General features: G+C 38.9%; 1 protein-coding gene across 1 annotated transcript in view; it reads left to right on the forward strand.

Annotated features, from left to right (window-relative positions):
- Positions 1-18,166, forward strand: part of MTHFD1L (methylenetetrahydrofolate dehydrogenase (NADP+ dependent) 1 like) — a 245,749-nt gene that overhangs the window by 84,992 nt on the left and 142,591 nt on the right. Inside the window, 2 exon segments of the mRNA XM_043511198.1 lie at positions 4,051-4,191; positions 13,874-13,942. Of these exon segments, the coding sequence (XP_043367133.1) occupies positions 4,051-4,191; positions 13,874-13,942 (210 nt within the window).

The following is an 18,166-nucleotide window of genomic DNA, read 5'->3' on the forward strand; positions in this document are numbered from 1 at the left end:
TAATTGTTGATTTGGGCAGTTTGCAGAGATTCTTGAGGGCAGGCTGCACTTGCTTGCAGCTTAAAACCCCTGGTATTCCTTTCAAAGGCTAGAAATTCCTCTAGCTTGGGTTCAGTCCTTCTCCCCCAGTCCAGTCCTTGTTCCTCAGGTGTTTCCAGCAGTCTTCTTGGGCGGGGAGTCACTGAAGAACCACGATGATGTCACTCCCCTGCCTTAAGTAGCTTTTGCATAGGGTGGGAACCCTTTGTCTCCAAGCTTGGTTCCCACGCCCAGTCAGTGGAAAAACACTGGTATTCCAAGATGGAGTCCAGTAGCAGGTGACTTGGTAGAGTCACAGCAGCCATGACTTGGAGGCTGTTTGTAGCATCCTCAGGAAGGCTCCCTTAGCATCGTCTAAGACCTATTGTTCTCCCTAATGGCCCTTTCCAGACTGCCATCTAGACTGATTGTATTCTGCCTAGTGGGCATTCCCCAGGTGTAAACATATTTGTAATACAGATTCACAGAGAATATTCCTAACTTCAAATGCAAAAATAATCCATCCATACAAATATGATAATTAGATTCAGTAAATCATAACCTTTTCAATATCTCACATGACCTATCTTGCATAAAATATATCATAGTTATGCCATAATTGTATCCTATCTGTCTATCTGTCTATCTATCTATAATAGCTCTATGAAGAATATGGGATGCAATGTCACAGTTTATTAACAAAGTATATAGGGTGAAGTGATTTCTAGTAATAGTGAAAGGTATAAAGGGTTAGAGACAAAACAAACAAAACACACTTTTTATTGATTAAATTTAACTTCAGCAAGTTATATTCATGGTTTAAGCAGCTTTCTCATCTATATTCATTTTCATAGACTTCAACATCCTTGGTTGAAGAGCCCACTGTTCTGTGATTTCAAGAGCTCTGGCCTCTTCAGTCGCTCAAGTGATGGATAGCTCAAATGTCTTTTTGCCCCTCCTTATATTATCCCCAAGGTTCATTGTCTTTGTTTCAAGAGCTAGGAAGGCTTTCTGTTGTTGTTCTCTTCCTGTGGACTTCTCATCCTTCTGCTTCTCATCCTTCTGCTGATTCATATGTAAATAGAATCCATTGTTTTTGGTCTCTCAGTCAGTTGATTGAATTGTTTTATTCTTTGGGGTTCCGATTCCTTGGGGTGTCTGGACCCTGACTGTGTCACAGAAAGTAACATTGACTGATAGTATAAAGTAGTATGTATTATCGTAATAGTTAGGGTTGTGGCTGGTTTTTTAATAAAAATGATACATCATTCCTCAAACATTTCCCGGTGGTGGGTTCTTTCCCCTTTCTTTTTAATTTATATAAAAAAAGCAAAAACCCTAATATACACAAGGAGAAATAGGCATTTTAATGATGGTGATGAAAACTCTGGAATTCACAATAAAAGCATAAACTCTGTTCTTAAAAGCCTCCTGATAAAATTAGATGGTGTTGCAATTTATGTGGTGTGTGAAATCTCTCTTTGATCTCAGATTCATTCACTGTCTCTCAGTGCTGTAAGGATAAGTTAGAGAAGGAGTATCATCCTTAACCCTGGTTTCAGAGTAGCAGCCGTGTTAGTCTGTATTCGCAAAAAGAAAAGGAGTACTTGTGGCACCTTAGAGACTAACAAATTTATTAGAGCATAAGCTTTCGTGAGCTACAGCTCACTTCATCGGATGCACCGATGCATCCGATGAAGTGAGCTGTAGCTCACGAAAGCTTATGCTCTAATAAATTTGTTAGTCTCTAAGGTGCCACAAGTACTCCTTTTCTTTATCCTTAACCCTGGATTTTCCTATTTTCGTTAGTTCAAGGAAGGCTTGGCCATAACACTGTTTTAACATAGCTGGGGAGGTCTAACTGTGTACCCCCAGCTGTTTTGTTGGATGCACAGCTTTTTTCTCTATTAATAAAGAGCTAGCCCAAATTAAAGTTTGAAAATATCTGTTTATAACTTTACTGTTGTCATTTTGGATCAAAATCCTGTAAATCTTTACTCACATACAAATAGTCTTTATTCACTTGTGTATGTATGTATACCTATTTATATCCCTGATCCAGAAAAAATTCAAGCATTTGTTTAACTTTACATGAACAAGTTGCCACGTTGACCTCAGTACAATTATTCACATGCTTACATTTAATCAAGTGCTAAGAGATTTTCTCTAGCAAAACTGTAGCAACTTGCATGAAAGCTGAAGGGAGGCACATGGATTACAAGAGAAAAGAGTTGGGAGGAACACTGGGCAGTCATTCCTTGTGGCTTATGCAGATGCATAAAATATTAAGTTGCGGCTGGAGCAGCTCTGTATACAGATGCTTTAATAAAGAGCCAATTTAGTTTAATAAATCTAGAATCCTCTCATGTTAGTACCCAGCATAAGGTACATGAAATAAGGGCCTGTTGTGGGTCCTGATCCTGCAATCTTTGCAGAACTTGGGCCTAATGTATTTACAAAGTGCCTGTCACTTTGGTGTCTAAGTCAGCGTTTCTCAAATGCAGCTGGGCTTTTCTTGTGGCCACAGCCTCCTTGGCAGTGATTGGGGGGGAGGGGGGGCACAAAGCAACAGCCCCTTTTCTGTGGCTGCCAGTAGTGATTGAGCCCTGCCCCCCTCTGGAGAGACAAAAGCTGGAGGAATAGGTGAGTTCCTCACCTTGCTGGGAGGGAGGGGGGAGAGGAGGAGAGGTTGAGCTTCAGCCGTGGGATGGTGGGTGGTAGGCTCCAGCCATGGGGCTTCAGGATCCATTCCTTGGCTGCCAGGCAGCAGGCTCTGGCCCTGAGCTCATCTCTTCTCTCCCTCCCCGCCCCCCATCACCCCAGGCCCTCGCTGCCTCTCCCAGTGCCCCGTTGCCACTGGCCCCCACTGTCTCCATACCCACCTCCCCATCCAAGACTTAATTTGTCCCCAGGCTTGCTGGGGCTGAGTTAGTCTGTTATGAAAAGTGATATTTGTATGTTTCTTAATATGACTTTTCTTAGTAGCTAGCAAGTCTTTAAAAAAGCAACGACAAGAAAAAGAGTCTCTAAGAACACAAATAAGGTGCTTTGCACGTTCTTTCTATGTAGGTCCAGTAAAGAATAGAGACAACTGTACATTATTTTTATTATTGTCTGAAAAAAAATCCTACATAAATAAATTACAACGATTTGGACTTGCATATATATTTGCTTTTCCTAAAGTTAATCAAATATTTTAGGAAAACTGTCATAGCGGCCACCAGCAAAAGTTGGTGGCTGCACTCTGAGGCCACCAAACAAATTGTTGTGAGAATCCCTGATCTAAGTATCGTCAATGAGATACTTCACTTGTCAGGGGATTAGTTTGAATCCTTCTAAAGAAGTATTGCAGTTTATAGATCTATTTCTACAAGAGCAATAGTACTGGTGTTGCATAAAGTTCCTGTGTTTTTAAAATTACTTACATGTTAATCCAGGAGGAGAAAAAAGCACAAGTTTTATATGCTAAATCCAAGAAAATACTATTTTAAAGGAACATTGTCCAGTAATTTAACCCCCCAAATTAAGAATTTTGTAAACTAAAAATTACAAAATGTAATATGAATATATTTTCATGAAATACAGAAGATTTTTTTTAAATATACAAATTCCTGACCAATATTCTAAACCCAAATATAAAGGCACTTCTGCTCGTGTATGTGATGTGGAAAGTGAAACTGACCAGTGTTGTTTCACTGACCACACAAGGGCCTGCTGGTTCAGCAACTTGAACTCCCATTAAAGGAAATAGCAGTTGAGGGGTTCAGTCCAGCAAGGTGCTGAGTCCCCAAATGAGTGAAATGCCAAAACCAAAACAAAAAACTCTCCAAAATCGTATAATTTTAAACATCTAATTTCCTATTCACTGTTAGTTATTTCAGTTTGAATAATCTTAGGTGTTAATAACAGTTAAGAACTTTTTAAATTTCACTCTCAAGGTAATAATCATATTTATTTCTTTTAGTTTTGCTCTGAAAGTATTCTCTTGCCTGCTTCTGGTGTGGTTTACTACTCTTACTTTTATCTTTGTAGGCTCAGTTTGACATTGCTGTTGCAAGTGAAATCATGGCAATCTTAGCACTGACCACCGGCCTGGCAGATATGAAAGAGAGACTGGGAAAAATGGTGGTGGCTAATGACAAAAATGGACAACCAGTGACAGCTGAGGATTTGGTATGTACGGTATAAAAGCCTTGTGAATAACTCCTGACTCTTTTGCTTTGGCTGCTGAATCAGTAAAATGGCAGATGTACGCTGTCTTTTTTAGTGTTGTTTTTAACAATGCTTGTAGGGCTTTAAGGGATAGGTCCATTTGATCCAAAATCTGGCCACAGTTGGAACAGGATGTAAATTTGCCTTTGTCCAAGCCTTCTGGAAACTCTGCTTCTGAAACCACTTGTCACATAAGCTACTTGGGTAGATTTCCACATCTCTAAGGCAAGCTAATTAGGTGCTACAGAGAGTCAAGGAGCTCCTTTTCAGGTGGTAATGTTTGCTATTGTATTTGTATGGTATTCTCAAATATTACAGTGGTGGCTGCCTGATGAATTCTTGCAGCAATAATCTTTTTAAAAAAAAATGTTAATTGAAATTAGTGATAATGTTTGTGAAGAATTAACTTTACACATCTGCAAGATCTGTTTTTTAGGGACACACATTGATTATTCTTATTCAAGTATCCATCCAACAATCCAGGTTGTCTGCTAAATTGCCCCTTCCCACTTTCAGTTGTGAAAGAAGCATATAAACATTTTTCTTGGCACCAAATAGTCGCTGAAGGTGGAAGGGTAAGGAAGAAGAGAAGAGAGGCTAGCCCTATAGAAAAAGGGGAAGAGTCAAGGGAGACTACACCAAATATGAGCCCCAGGAGGATACAGGATGGGTTGAAGAGAATTGAAAGGGAAAATAGGAATGGAAAGAACTTGCAGCCAGAGGGAACAGGGGAGAGACTGGAGAATAGCACTGTCACCAGGAAAAGGCAGGTCTATGTGATCGGGGACTCTTTATTGAGAAGAATAGACAGGCCTGTAACTAGAGCTGATCCTGAGAATAGAAGGGTGTGCTGTCTTCCGGGTGCTAAGATACGGGATGTAGACCTGAGGTTGAAAAGGATCCTCAAGGGAGCGGGAAAGAATCCCCTAATTATCCTTCATGTGGGAACAAATGATACAGCCAGATTCTCGCTGGAAAGTATCAAGGGAGACTATGCTAGGCTGGGGAAGACGCTTAAGGAAATTGAGGCTCAGGTGATCTTTAGCGGGATCCTTCCTGTTCCTAGAGAAGGGCAACAAAGGTGTGAGAAGATTATGACTGTCAACAGATGGCTTAGGCAGTGGTGCTATAAGGAGGGCTTTGGGATGTATGGCCACTGGGAGGCATTCACGGACAGAGGTCAGTTCTCTCGGGATGGACTTCATCTGAGTAGGGAAGGAAATAGACTTCTAGGATCGAGGCTGGCACAACTGATAAAGAGAGCTTTAAACTAGGAATTAGGGTGAGATGGTTGGGAGATGTCCAGGAAATCTCCACGCCAGATTTTAGCATTGAGAGGGAAGAAGACGAAGTAAGAAAGGATACAGCCATGGGTAGGAGAATGTATATAAGGAGCGAGGGCGGTGTGGATACTAGTCTAATAGGTTATACTGGCTGTAGAATGACTGTGCCTAATAGGGTACAAAATGTGAGCGAGGCCAAACAGCAAAAATTAAGATGTTTATACACCAATGCGAGGAGTCTAGGTAACAAAATGGAGGAACTAGAGCTACTGGTGCAGGAAGTGAAACCAGATATTATAGGGATAACAGAAACATGGTGGAATAGTAGTCATGACTGGACTACAGGTATTGAAGGGTATGTGCTCTTTAGGAAAGACAGAAACAAAGGTAAAGGGGGTGGAGTAGCATTGTATATCAACGATGAGTTAGAATGTAAAGAAATAAGAAGCGATGCAATGGATAAGACAGAGTCTGTCTGGGCAAAAATTACATTGGGGAAGAAAACTAGTAAAGCCTCTCCTGCGATAGTGCTTGGGGTGTGCTATAGACCTCCGGGATCTAATTTGGTTATGGATAGAGCCCTTTTTAATGTCTTTAATAAAGTAAATACTAATGGAAACTGCGTGATCATGGGAGACTTTAACTTCCCAGATATAGATTGGAGGACCAGTGCTAGTAATAATAATAGGGCTCAGATTTTCCTAGATGCGATAGCTGATGGATTCCTTCATCAAGTAGTTGCTGAACCGACTAGGGGGGATGCCATTTTAGATTTAATTTTGGTGAGTAGCGAGGACCTCATAGAAGAAATGGTTGTAGGGGACAATCTTGGCTCAAGTGATCATGAGCTAATTCAGTTCAAACTAAATGGAAGGATTAACAAAAATAAATCTGCAACTAGGGTTTTTGATTTCAAAAGGGTTGACTTTCAAAAATTAAGGCAATTAGTTAGGGAAGTGGATTGGACTGAAGAACTTATGGATCTAAAGGCAGTTGAGGCCTGGGATTACTTTAAATCAAAACTGCAGAAGCTATCGGAAGCCTGTATCCCAAGAAAGGGGAAAAAATTCATAGGAAGGAGTTGTAGACCAAGCTGGATGAGCAAGCATCTTAGAGAGGTGATTATGAAGAAGCAGAAAGCATACAGGGAGTGGAAGATGGGAGGGATCAGCGAGGAAAGCTACCTAATTGAGGTCAGAAGATGTAGGGATAAAGTCAGAGAGGCTAAAAGTCGAGTAGAGTTGGACCTTGCAAAGGGAATTAAAACCAATAGTAAAAGGTTCTATAGCCATATAAATAAGAAGAAAACTAAGAAGGAAGAAGTGGGGCCGCTTAACACTGAGGATGGAGCGGAGGTTAAAGATAATCTAGGCATGGCCCAATATCTAAACAAATACTTTGCCTCAGTCTTTAATAAGGCTAAAGAGGATCTTGGGGGTAATGGTAGCATGACAAATGGGAAGGAGGATATAGAGGTAGATATTACCATATCAGAGGTAGAAGCGAAACTGAAACAGCTTAATGGGACTAAATCGGGGGGCCCAGATAATCTTCATCCAAGAATATTAAAGGAATTGGCACCTGAAATTGCAAGCCCATTAGCAAGAATTTTTAATGATCTGTAAACTCAGGAATAGTACCGAATGATTGGAGAATTGCTAATATAGTTCCTATTTTTAAGAAAGGAAAAAAAAGTGATCCAGGTAACTACAGGCCAGTTAGTTTGACATCTGTAGTATGCAAGGTCCTGGAAAAAATTTTGAAGGAGAAATTAGTTAAGGACATTGAAGTCAATGGTAAATGGGACAAAATACAACATGGTTTTACAAAAGGTAGATCGTGCCAAACCAACCTAATCTCCTTTTTTGAAAAAGTAACAGATTTTTTAGATAAAGGAAACGCAGTGGATCTAATTTACCTAGATTTCAGTAAGGCATTTGATACCGTGCCACATGGGGAATTACTAGTTAAATTGGAGAAGATGGGGATCAATATGAACATCAAAAGGTGGATAAGGAATTGGTTAAAGGGGAGACTGCAACGGGTCCTACTGAAAGGCGAACTGTCAGGTTGGAGGGAGGTTACCAGTGGAGTTCCTCAGGGATCGGTTTTGGGACCAATCTTATTTAATCTTTTTATTACTGACCTTGGCACAAAAAGTGGGAGTGTGCTAATAAAGTTTGCAGATGATACAAAGCTGGGAAGTATTGCCAATTCGGAGAAGGATCGGGATATTATACAGGAGGATCTGGATGACCTTGTAAACTGGAGTAATAGTAATAGGATGAAATTTAATAGTGAGAAGTGTAAGGTTATGCATTTAGGGATTAATAACAAGAATTTTAGTTATAAGTTGGGGACGCATCAATTAGAAGTAACGGAAGAGGAGAAGGACCTTGGAGTATTGGTTGATCATAGGATGACTATGAGCTGCCAATGTGATATGGCTGTGAAAAAAGCTAATGCGGTTTTGGGATGCATCAGGAGAGGCATTTCCAGTAGGGATAAGGAGGTTTTAGTACCGTTATACAAGGCACTGGTGAGACCTCACCTAGAATACTGTGTGCAGTTCTGGTCTCCCATCTTTAAAAAGGATGAATTCAAACTGGAGCAGGTACAGAGAAGGGCTACTAGGATGATCCGAGGAATGGAAAACTTGTCTTATGAAAGGAGACTTAAGGAGCTTGGCTTGTTTAGCCTAACTAAAAGAAGGTTGAGGGGAGATATGATTGCTCTCTATAAATATATCAGAGGGATAAATATAGGAGAGGGAGAGGAATTATTTAAGCTCAGCACCAATGTGGACACAAGAACAAATGGGTATAAACTGGCCACCAGGAAGTTTAGACTTGAAATCAGACGAAGGTTTTAACCATCAGAGGAGTGAAGTTTTGGAATAACCTTCCAAGGGAAGCAGTGGGGGCAAAAGATCTATCTGGTTTTAAGATTCTACTCGATAAGTTTATGGAGGAGATGGTATGATGGGATAATGGGATTTTGGTAAGTAATTGATCTTTAAATATTCAGGGTAAATAGGCCAAATCCCCTGAGATGGGATATTAGATGGATGGGATCTGATTTACTATAGAAAATTCTTTCCTGGGTATCTGGCTGGTGAATCTTGCCCATGTGCTCAGGGTTTGGCTGATTGCCATGTTTGGGGTCAGGAGGGAGTTTTCCTCCAGGGCAGATTGGAGAGGCCCTGGAGGTTTTTTTGCCTTCCTCTGTAGCATGGGGCATGGTTGACTGGAGGGAGGCTTCTCTGCTCCTTGAAGTTTTGAACCATGATTTGAGGACTTCAATAGCTCAGACATGGGTGAGGTTTTTCATAGGAGTGGTGGGTGACATTCTGTGGCCTGCGCTGTGCAGGAGGTCGGACTAGATGATCAGAGTGGTCCCTTCTGACCTTAGTATCTATGAATCTATGAATCTATAAATCCTAACCCCATAAATAGCCAGAATGTTGTTGTCAGCAGCCAACATTCTACACTGTACGTGCATTTAAGATGTCTGCCTAGTATCCCTTCATCTGTACAAATCCTCCTCCTTTTCTCTTCTTTGGCCTGTGGGATCCTAAGTGGATAATAGCATTTAGCAGCTTTTTCATGAGTAGACAGTACATCCTGGCCTCAGAAGCAGTGGAAGTTTCCTGAAAGTGGGGGGGGGGGGCCATCAGCGCCTGAGCCATGGCCCTTCCCCCCAAGGCACTGCCCCGCACCGCTCCTTCCCCCCAGGGCCCCGTTCCCTCCTTGCTCTTCTCCACCCCTTCTCCCCATTGCTCCGCTTAGCATTTAGCTGCTAAAATCCTAAATCTCTGCAGAGCGTGTTTAAACTGATTTTTTCAAAGCTTGTAACTTGACCAGATGTGGACAGGTTTTTTCCACAGAGACCGCAAAAGGCACATCCCTGACCCACAGGTCTATCCCCTTGCCAAATTTCAAGTGCCTGCCCCAAAGCTTTGGAACGTTAAGAGCTTTTCAAAGAGACGGTCACCAAAATTTTTTAACATCAAAAAGCATCATATTTTTCAATAATCTCATTCTCAAAAATGGCTGAACTGTTCTGTCTTAAATTTGACTAAATAAAATAAAATAAATTTCAGCCTGAGGCAGATACCCAGCATGGAAAATTTCTGCCTGAACGGGTAAAGTTTTCCAAAGCTATAAGGAACTGAAAGCAGGGTTTTTATAATGGACAACCTTAATAATAGCCAACACTACCAGCCACGCCTAGAATTTGTATAGATAAACCAAATTCCACAAATTTCTTTGCCCAAAATTTATTTTTATCTTAAAATGATATTTTGACAAATAGTTTCTAGTTCATTATTTAATTTACGTTAATCTAAACCATTAATCCTCTCTCTTTTTCATTTGTTTCTGGATGTGAATAATGTTTAATACACTGTACAAAAATGCAGTTGCTCTTAATATCATCCTTCTATGCCACATATTTATGATAATATAATAATAAAACCTAAAATATACATTGGCAGATGGAAACCAGATACAGAGTGGGTTGGGGAGCAGGAGAAGTAGAGAGAAATTAAATATTTTATGAATTGAGAAGACGGCTTCCACAAGTGTAATGAATTAAATATCTAGCATCTGTAATGGAACATAAAGAATTATTTGCCAAAATGTGGGGTTCATTGTACAATATTCAGAAGGCTGAATTTCTTTTTGGCTGCTATAGTATAGTAGAAGTTTGATGGACAGGTGTCATATCTCCATGTCAAATCAAATGGGTATGCCCTAGTTTAGTATTTCAGCAGCTGTGAATAATATTAAATAAATATGTAGCTATTTGTTTAGTAAAAGAAGCTTCTCAGGTTATTATGCAAGTTTTTTTAACAATTATTCAAATATATTAGATTTACAGTATCATTTTTATTTTATAAGGACTTTATAGCCCAAATATTTTTTTCTGCAAACTTAGGCCCCAGTCCGTCAAAAACACATATGCTTAACTTTAAGCACAAACAGGTCTTGTTGAAGTCAGTGGGACTACTCAGATACAGCTATTCACAGTCAATGTTTTTGTGTTTAATAAACAGTTTACTGTACTAAAACTTCAGAAAAATATATCCCACACTTGATATTGTCATGACTGGAACAAAGAAAAGTCACAGTTACCCAATTTCCTCCTAGGGAACCCTCTGTTCTTCTCCTCTGCCCTATGGTCAGTGTTCTTGAAATGTCTTTAAAATCTGTAAATCAGCTTTCTCATTTCCTAGTGCGCTTCATGCAGTCCAACCTCCTCTCTAAAGCCAGGTCTTCTCAACTGAGGGTGCTTTGGCTAAAGCTCTCATGCACTTTGTAGTAGGCGTTCTCTCAGAGGAGCACCACTGCCTCAGTGTCTCACAAATGGAAATGTGGTGTAAATTTTTCAAAAGCACCTAATTCCTATTTTCAAAAGAGACATAGGCACTTGAAGACTTAAGCTCCTAGATGTCTTAAGTCACTTTTAAAACTGGGACTTAAGATTCTAAGTCACTGAAGTGCTTTAGTAAGATTTTCTCCATGGCTTCTAATGTAGCTGGAACCTGATCCATGAATGGTGTTGAAGATTAGGCCCAAGACTTTGAATTGGCTTTGGAAGTGGACTGGAAGCTGGTGGAGAAGTAACAGTTCAGATCTGAGGTACTCATGGTGGTCTAATTCATGGAGAATGTGGGCAGACACATTATGTACCAGCTAGAGGCTTTACATTATCATCACATTTAGCTTCAGACACAGAAATTGAGTCCAGAGTTGACAAATGCATGGATCACTGTGGCCAGGTTCTTGTCTGGAAGGAAGAGATGAAATTTCCCAACAAATTGGGAGGTGTAAACTAGTGGGGTTTTTTTGGTTTTTTTTAAAAATTCAGTAGCACTGTTAAGTCATCTAAATTCAGTCAAGAGTCAAACAAACTCTAGGCTTTGAACCACCTTGAAACCACCTTGCCAGTGAGAATGTGAGGAGGGGTGCTTCTTGGTTAGTTCTCCAAAGCATTTCAATATGAATATTTTGCCATGCATTCTCTGAAAATATCAGTGTGTGTTTGTTTCTTTTCGCATGGGGTAATGATTCAGGTTAAATAAATGAGGTTCCATTACCTATGAAAGTGGCAAACAATGTGTGATGGCATAAAGAATTGCACCATAGAAACAAAATTTTGCCTTTGTGTTAAAGTCCTTACCTTCATTTTTGGCAGTGTTTTTACTAATTGGAATGTACTGTCTAGCATGTATGTATTGCACTGCTTTTCACTAGGCAGAATCTGAAATGCTCAGCTGTGTGTCATAGTCCGTATGCAGCTAACAACTAACGTTAGTTCAAATGGTAGGGGACTGTGCTTTTGGAATGGGAGAATCAGAATTCTACCCCAACTTGCCACTGTAGTGTTCTGAGTGGCCACAGTGTGCAGCATAGGCAAAACAACAGGCTTTTATGTTCATGACTTTAAAATGAAAACCCTATTTTAAAGTAATTACTTTAAAATGTCCGCTTGTTTAACTAGGAAGAACAATGTTTGACATGTTCTGTATTTGATTTCTAATTGCACAATTCAGTATACCTGAGATTTAATGGAGAAATTGCTAAAAATGAGAAATGTTTAGTTTAATTTTAAATTGTTAGGCATTGGGGTAGGGAATTCAGTGCTTCAAGTTTTGTTTGGTAAATGCTTCAGGTTTTGGAAATGAGTCAAGTTGTTTCCTTGTACAGCAAGTAAAGTCATGTTGAACAGATGAAAAATCTAATATCCTTTAAAAAAAAAAATCTACGCTTTACAATATTTTTTTTTAAATGACCAGAATATAGGGAATCAAAAGCAACGACATCATCAGTCATTTTTACTGAGTAGCTTGGGAGCAATAAAGAGGAGAAATATATAAGTAAAGTATAGAAGTTAAAATGAAGGTTTATAAACTTTCAGAATATAGCATATGGTACACAAGTTGATTGAGTACTTAACTTTATGCTGACTTTTCTATGGCATTTCATCTCAATTTTTTTCTCTTTGTCTAAAATAAATGACCTGTTCTTAGCTACAATATGTTATTTTGGTGGGTTTGTGGCTGTATGAAAAGGAACAGTGAGACGTGGTGGCAATCTGATTCTTTTTAATATGTCTATTTCTATTTCATGTGTTTCTGTGTTTATCATTAGATTGTTAGTCAGAGATGGAATAACACCTTCTCTCTCTATGCGAGAAATGATAAACCCATATCCATTTTGGTAACCATTGGAATTTTGCGCTTCTTTGTTTCTGATCCCTAAAATGTAAACAAGATTTATTTATTTATTAATTTTAAGAAACTAATGTGCAATTGAAAATCTATTCACTATTAATCCATAGACAAAGGACAAATATATTATCTCATTACCATTGTCTCATCCCATTTCAGTGTAGTTCATTTTGTGATGACTCTGGATATTTAAACTCTTGTAACAGAGAGACTGACAACATGGCAATATTTGACAAAGAAATCATAAAGTGTGGCCTCAGTTTCCTTAATTCATTATTACCAGAGGCTAAGTATCATACATTATTCCTTTCTCTTCTGGAGACCTGGGTTCAAATCTGATGTGTTACAAGTGAAAAATTAATTTGATTCAAATAGTAGTAATAGGTATCATTGCAAAATTGCCTCATAATATATTATTTTCAGGGTTTACGTTGCTGGGCCTGTTAGTTCAAATGTAGATTCATTGGCAGAGCTGTTTAAGGAGTTCTGTACAGTTAGTACAGGGGATTAAAAATGAGAGGCAATCTCATGGTATCTATTTACATTCTTTTCTCAACCATATGATTATATAGATCTTGCAGAGACTACCAGTTCATTTCTCCACCTTTGTACCTAGAAACCCATGCTACTGATGTCCATTCTCTCATGAGCAAAGTACGTCTTTCATTTCTTTGTGCAGTATTGGCAAGCTTGTTGCCCTTTCCTTTCTTAGTGTTCTTGATGGGCCTACACTTTTGTTCTCTTTCCTCTCCATTTTTGTTCTTTCTCTCCTGTGAGTGATCTTGGGCTAATCACTGTTTCTCTCTCTGTCTCAGTTCTCTGTCTGTGAAATGGAAAAAATATTTCTCTACCATATTTCTCGCGGATGTTTTGAGGGTAAATCCATTGATGTTTGTGAGGCATTCTGATACTATTGTAATAAAGGCCATAAAGTAACTAAATCTAAATGATTTCTCTTATAATGGTGATGGCACAGTTTTACAATGTGCACAGTGAAAATTTCCCTTTTTTTGTGAACCAGTTTTCTCTTTAGAACTAAAGTTTCATATTTCAAACTCATTAAACTTAAACTGTTTGAATGGGTGTAAAATAGGGATTCTTATAATGTGCACTCTCTTGTTTTTAGGGAGTAACAGGTGCTTTGGCAGTTTTGATGAAGGATGCAATTAAGCCAACACTAATGCAAACTTTAGAGGTGAGTTCAACTTGTGAACCTTTTTTAGAGGTCTCGTTAGTCCTTGTTTTAAGACTCCATATTACTCCAGCCATTCTTCCTGCACTTAACTTTTTAGGGCTCAAAGCAAATTTATATGCTTTAACTAATTAACTTGAGCTGTGTTAGTTCCTCCCTTGTATTTGCTTTCCATGAACCTTTTGGTATCACTATGGCTTTGACGTGATTTCCAGACAAGGAGTAGTGAATTGTCCCAATCACAAATCTGCCTTCCATTTCCAACTTAATGTGATAGGAAGGAAGTACCCTGCGCTAGGTTAGGTTTCTACCTGATGCATACATCAGGTAGTTATGCTGTTGGCTCGTTGAGTGGGTGGAACCAAGGCTCTCGCTAAATCCTTCCTCCTTGGGTGGGGAATAGTGGAGAGGAAGTAGCAGCCTCACAGAGGTTGCTCTCCCCTATGCTGCTGTCTGATTCTGAATTGTGGAACACGGGAGACCTGAAACATGGGTGCCTTATGCCCACTTACTGCCTTGCCAAGACCAGGCTTGCACCTGCAGTCTGATCCTTTATTGACGTAATGTTTGTAGAGAAGAAATTGAGCTTTGTTGCTTTTGGAAAGAGAATTTAAAATTTTCTTCGGGTCAGTATTTTTTCCAGAAATCTGACAAAAATTATGCTTCTCCAGCCAGAAACAATACAGGGTGACTTCTGACCAATCACAACAAGTGAACAATATTCATAAAAAAAGTTTTGAATAGCTAATATATTTTAGGGAAATTGGAATAGTGACAAAATTCTTTGAAATAAATTATTAGTTGTGGATTATTCATTTGGTTCTATTACAGGAATTTATATTGAGAAAAATAAATAATGGAGTGTTAGAAGCTTAATTTTTGTCATCCTAGGAGACTTTGTGCCAAATGCAAGTAGCTCTCAGGCTTTTTGTACATAGATTTTTATTGTTGAAAAACTCAACTGTAATAATATTTAGACCATGCCGTGATGCACACAACTCCCTGTCCACTCAACATATTGAATTTATAAGAATTTCAGCACATGCGAATTCAAAACATCATCAATTTTTTTGTTTTGAGTTTTTTTAATGGATTATTGCTTACGGAAGGAATTTGATACAACATGTTTTTGATTTCATCCAAGGAATGTTGTTATATTAAAATAGTTTGTCATGCTGTGCATTTTACTGTAGTTTGCCTTTTGTGAACTGAATAGGTTTCTCTTGCGAAGGTTTTTCTTTCTTGCAGCTGTATAAAGAAATGTATCTGCAAAAAAAAAAAAAAAAAGAGTATTTGTGGCACCTCAGAGACTAACAAATTTATTAGAGCATAAGCTTTCATGAGCTACAGCTCACTTCATCAGATGCCTACAGTGGAAGATATAGTGGGGAGATCTTGTATACACAGAGAATATGAAACAGTGGGTGTTACTATACAGACTGTAACAAGAGTGATCAGGAAAGGTGAGCTATTACCAAGTAAAACTATTTCCCCCTGTTTATTTCCCCCCCTGTTGTTCTTGTCAACTGTTAGAAATGGCCCACCTTGATTATCACTACAAAAGGTCATCCCCCTCCTCCTGCTGGTAATAGCTCACCCTTCCTGATCACTCTTGTTACAGTCTGTATAGTAACACCCATTGTTTCATGTTCTCTGTGTATATAAGATCTCCCCATTGTATGCATCCGATGAAGTGAGCTGTAGCTCACGAAAGCTTATGCTCTAATAAATTTGTTAGTCTCTGAGGTGTCACAGGTACTCCTTTTCTTTTTGCGGATACAGACTAACACGGCTGCTACTCTGAAAGAAATGTATGTGTGTTTCTTGGTGACATTCAATAACAGAAACGAGAGATCATCCAGAACCAAGAAAAATGCTTCCATGAATTTGGGTACTAAATTGGTATCCAGATTACCTTTGGGGTACATCAGTCATGAAGTAGCTTTGATTCTGCTGTCTGGTTTGTATCACTCTATTAGCACTGTGTGTATCTGTTCGGAAATGTTATCATGTAAAGAGCTGTTGTTTTGCTGTGTTATTTTAAAAGAAAATGATAAATGTCAGAATAGTTTTATTTGATTCATAGGAATTTAGTCATGAGAGCCACGCTTTTATTTTTCATTTATTTTTCATTGTGTATTTCTTTTATCTGGCACTAGTCTGTTCTGGTCCATTCCATGCTATGACTGAAACACCCTGTGATGGTTTTCAGGGTACCCAGGACTGTGAGTCACCTTGCCACCCGTGCCATCCAGTGAGAGAGAAACTTGTTTGTGCTTAACAGAGTGTCAGCTCCCTGATACCACTAGCCTGTTGGCCACCCAATCACTCTCCTTTGGGCAATGCCAGCCCTGACTTTGCCTTGCAGGTTAACAAACAGTGCACTTGCGTCCCTTTGAAGCATTCCTCTGTAATGTCCGGGCTCCAGCCCCTTCTCCACTGAACACTCACAGAAATACCAGGTCTGATGTCCTCAAGGGACAGTATACACATCAGATTGTATGATTCAGTTCAGGATCAGCACTTTGCTTATTACCACAACATTGAGATATGCTTATAGTGAAATCAAGGATAAGTTTTTACCCAAGGTTTCCCCACTCTGTCTCGCCCTTGTTGACTTCATATCTTTGTTGACTTTGCATGTAAATGTATCTCCATTGTGTTAGCTTGCAGTGCTTAGTATACATCCCAACAGAGAGACAGGTGAATAAGCATTTTTATCTGACAGGAAACCTGTTTCTCCACCTTTGCTGTGATACAGACTCTGAGAACATATTTTCAGGATACATATATAACTCCTTACAAAGTATCTGTATGTACATTTCACCAGCAATATTAATGACCATTGTGACCCTGGCTTTCATTTAAGACCTCCTGTGAGCAAATTTCAAGACCCTGTTACAAAGCTCATTGGAGGCGCTAGAGCTTCAATGAAGAGGAAAAATTTTTTTTTAACATGAACAAAATATCTTACTCCTAATTTTATTCTCAGAGATGACTGAACCATTTTTGCTGAAACTTTTAAAATAAAATAAAATCAGCTTAAGGCAGACACCTGGCATGGAAATTTCAACCTGAAGAGTTGTTAATGTTTGGCAAAACTGTAAGCAACTGAAAACAGGAGCTGCTAATAGGACGTATTACCTTAACAATAGGTAATGGTACCAGCTCTGCATATAATAAATGTCGCACTTCAGGAACTTTTACATCTGATGTGACTATTATGCTAGTTTTAGCTGTACATAATGTTTTCATAGTGTTTTATCCATGTCTGTCATGAATGATATGCTTGTGAACTGCTCCTATAACATTTGACATTTATTTATACAATGTGTAGCAGAGAAACGACAGTATCTAACAACTCTGTGGAGTGGTAATATGGTTGCCTACATATTTACACATACAATATGTAACTCATGTTATAGTTAAAGTACCAATCATAGCGAGGGGTGATAAATACCATAAACACTTGTCAGCTATTGATAATCTTGCATATTTTGCTTTATGCATGATTTGCTTCCTGCAGTCTTTTGATAACCAAGAATTTCCCTTATTAAATGTATATACTATGCTGTTGATAGTTTGTATATATGTTTTTTAGGAATGGGTTGCAAAATAAGTGGCAGCTGTACGTTTCGAGACGTGAAATTTTCCATAATTTTTAAGGAGCTTTTGGATGTGGGTCTTTGGAGGGGCGTTGCTTTTATAGCTAGAAACGTCATTCTGAGAAGATTTTTAATCCATTCGTTCAAGAATGTGCCTGAGGTTCCAGAGGTCTGTTTGGGGTTCATTCTCATGGGTAACCAGCCCGTGCTTTTTTGCTCCAGGAGTTTTGTTGCCTACAAGAGCTAATGAGAGAATGAAACTTTTAGCTAACTCCCTTCTATTTTCTGGATTTTCGAACTCCATTGAGCTATTTTTGTAGTCTTCATGTCACTAGACACCTTCTCTGATTAAAAGCTTGGGCCCTATATGCATCTAAAAGTCTGTCAGATTAAGGTGCCTCAGATGCAGTTGACTCTGATTAAACATACCTTGGGGCTTTTGCTGCTTAAAGTCACTTGAACCAGACAATTCAGGGCACGTGATTTTAAAAAAATGCTTTAGGAACAGACACTATGGAACTCTTTTTCAGCTAGCTTTAGTTGTCATTTTTTAAAACAGATTGCTCGCAGTGCTGTATGAAAACCTACTGAACAATAAAGTCCAAGGTAAAAATAAATTCAT

Source organism: Dermochelys coriacea, chromosome 3 (assembly GCF_009764565.3).
Source record: "Dermochelys coriacea isolate rDerCor1 chromosome 3, rDerCor1.pri.v4, whole genome shotgun sequence".
NCBI lineage: Eukaryota > Metazoa > Chordata > Testudines > Dermochelyidae > Dermochelys > Dermochelys coriacea.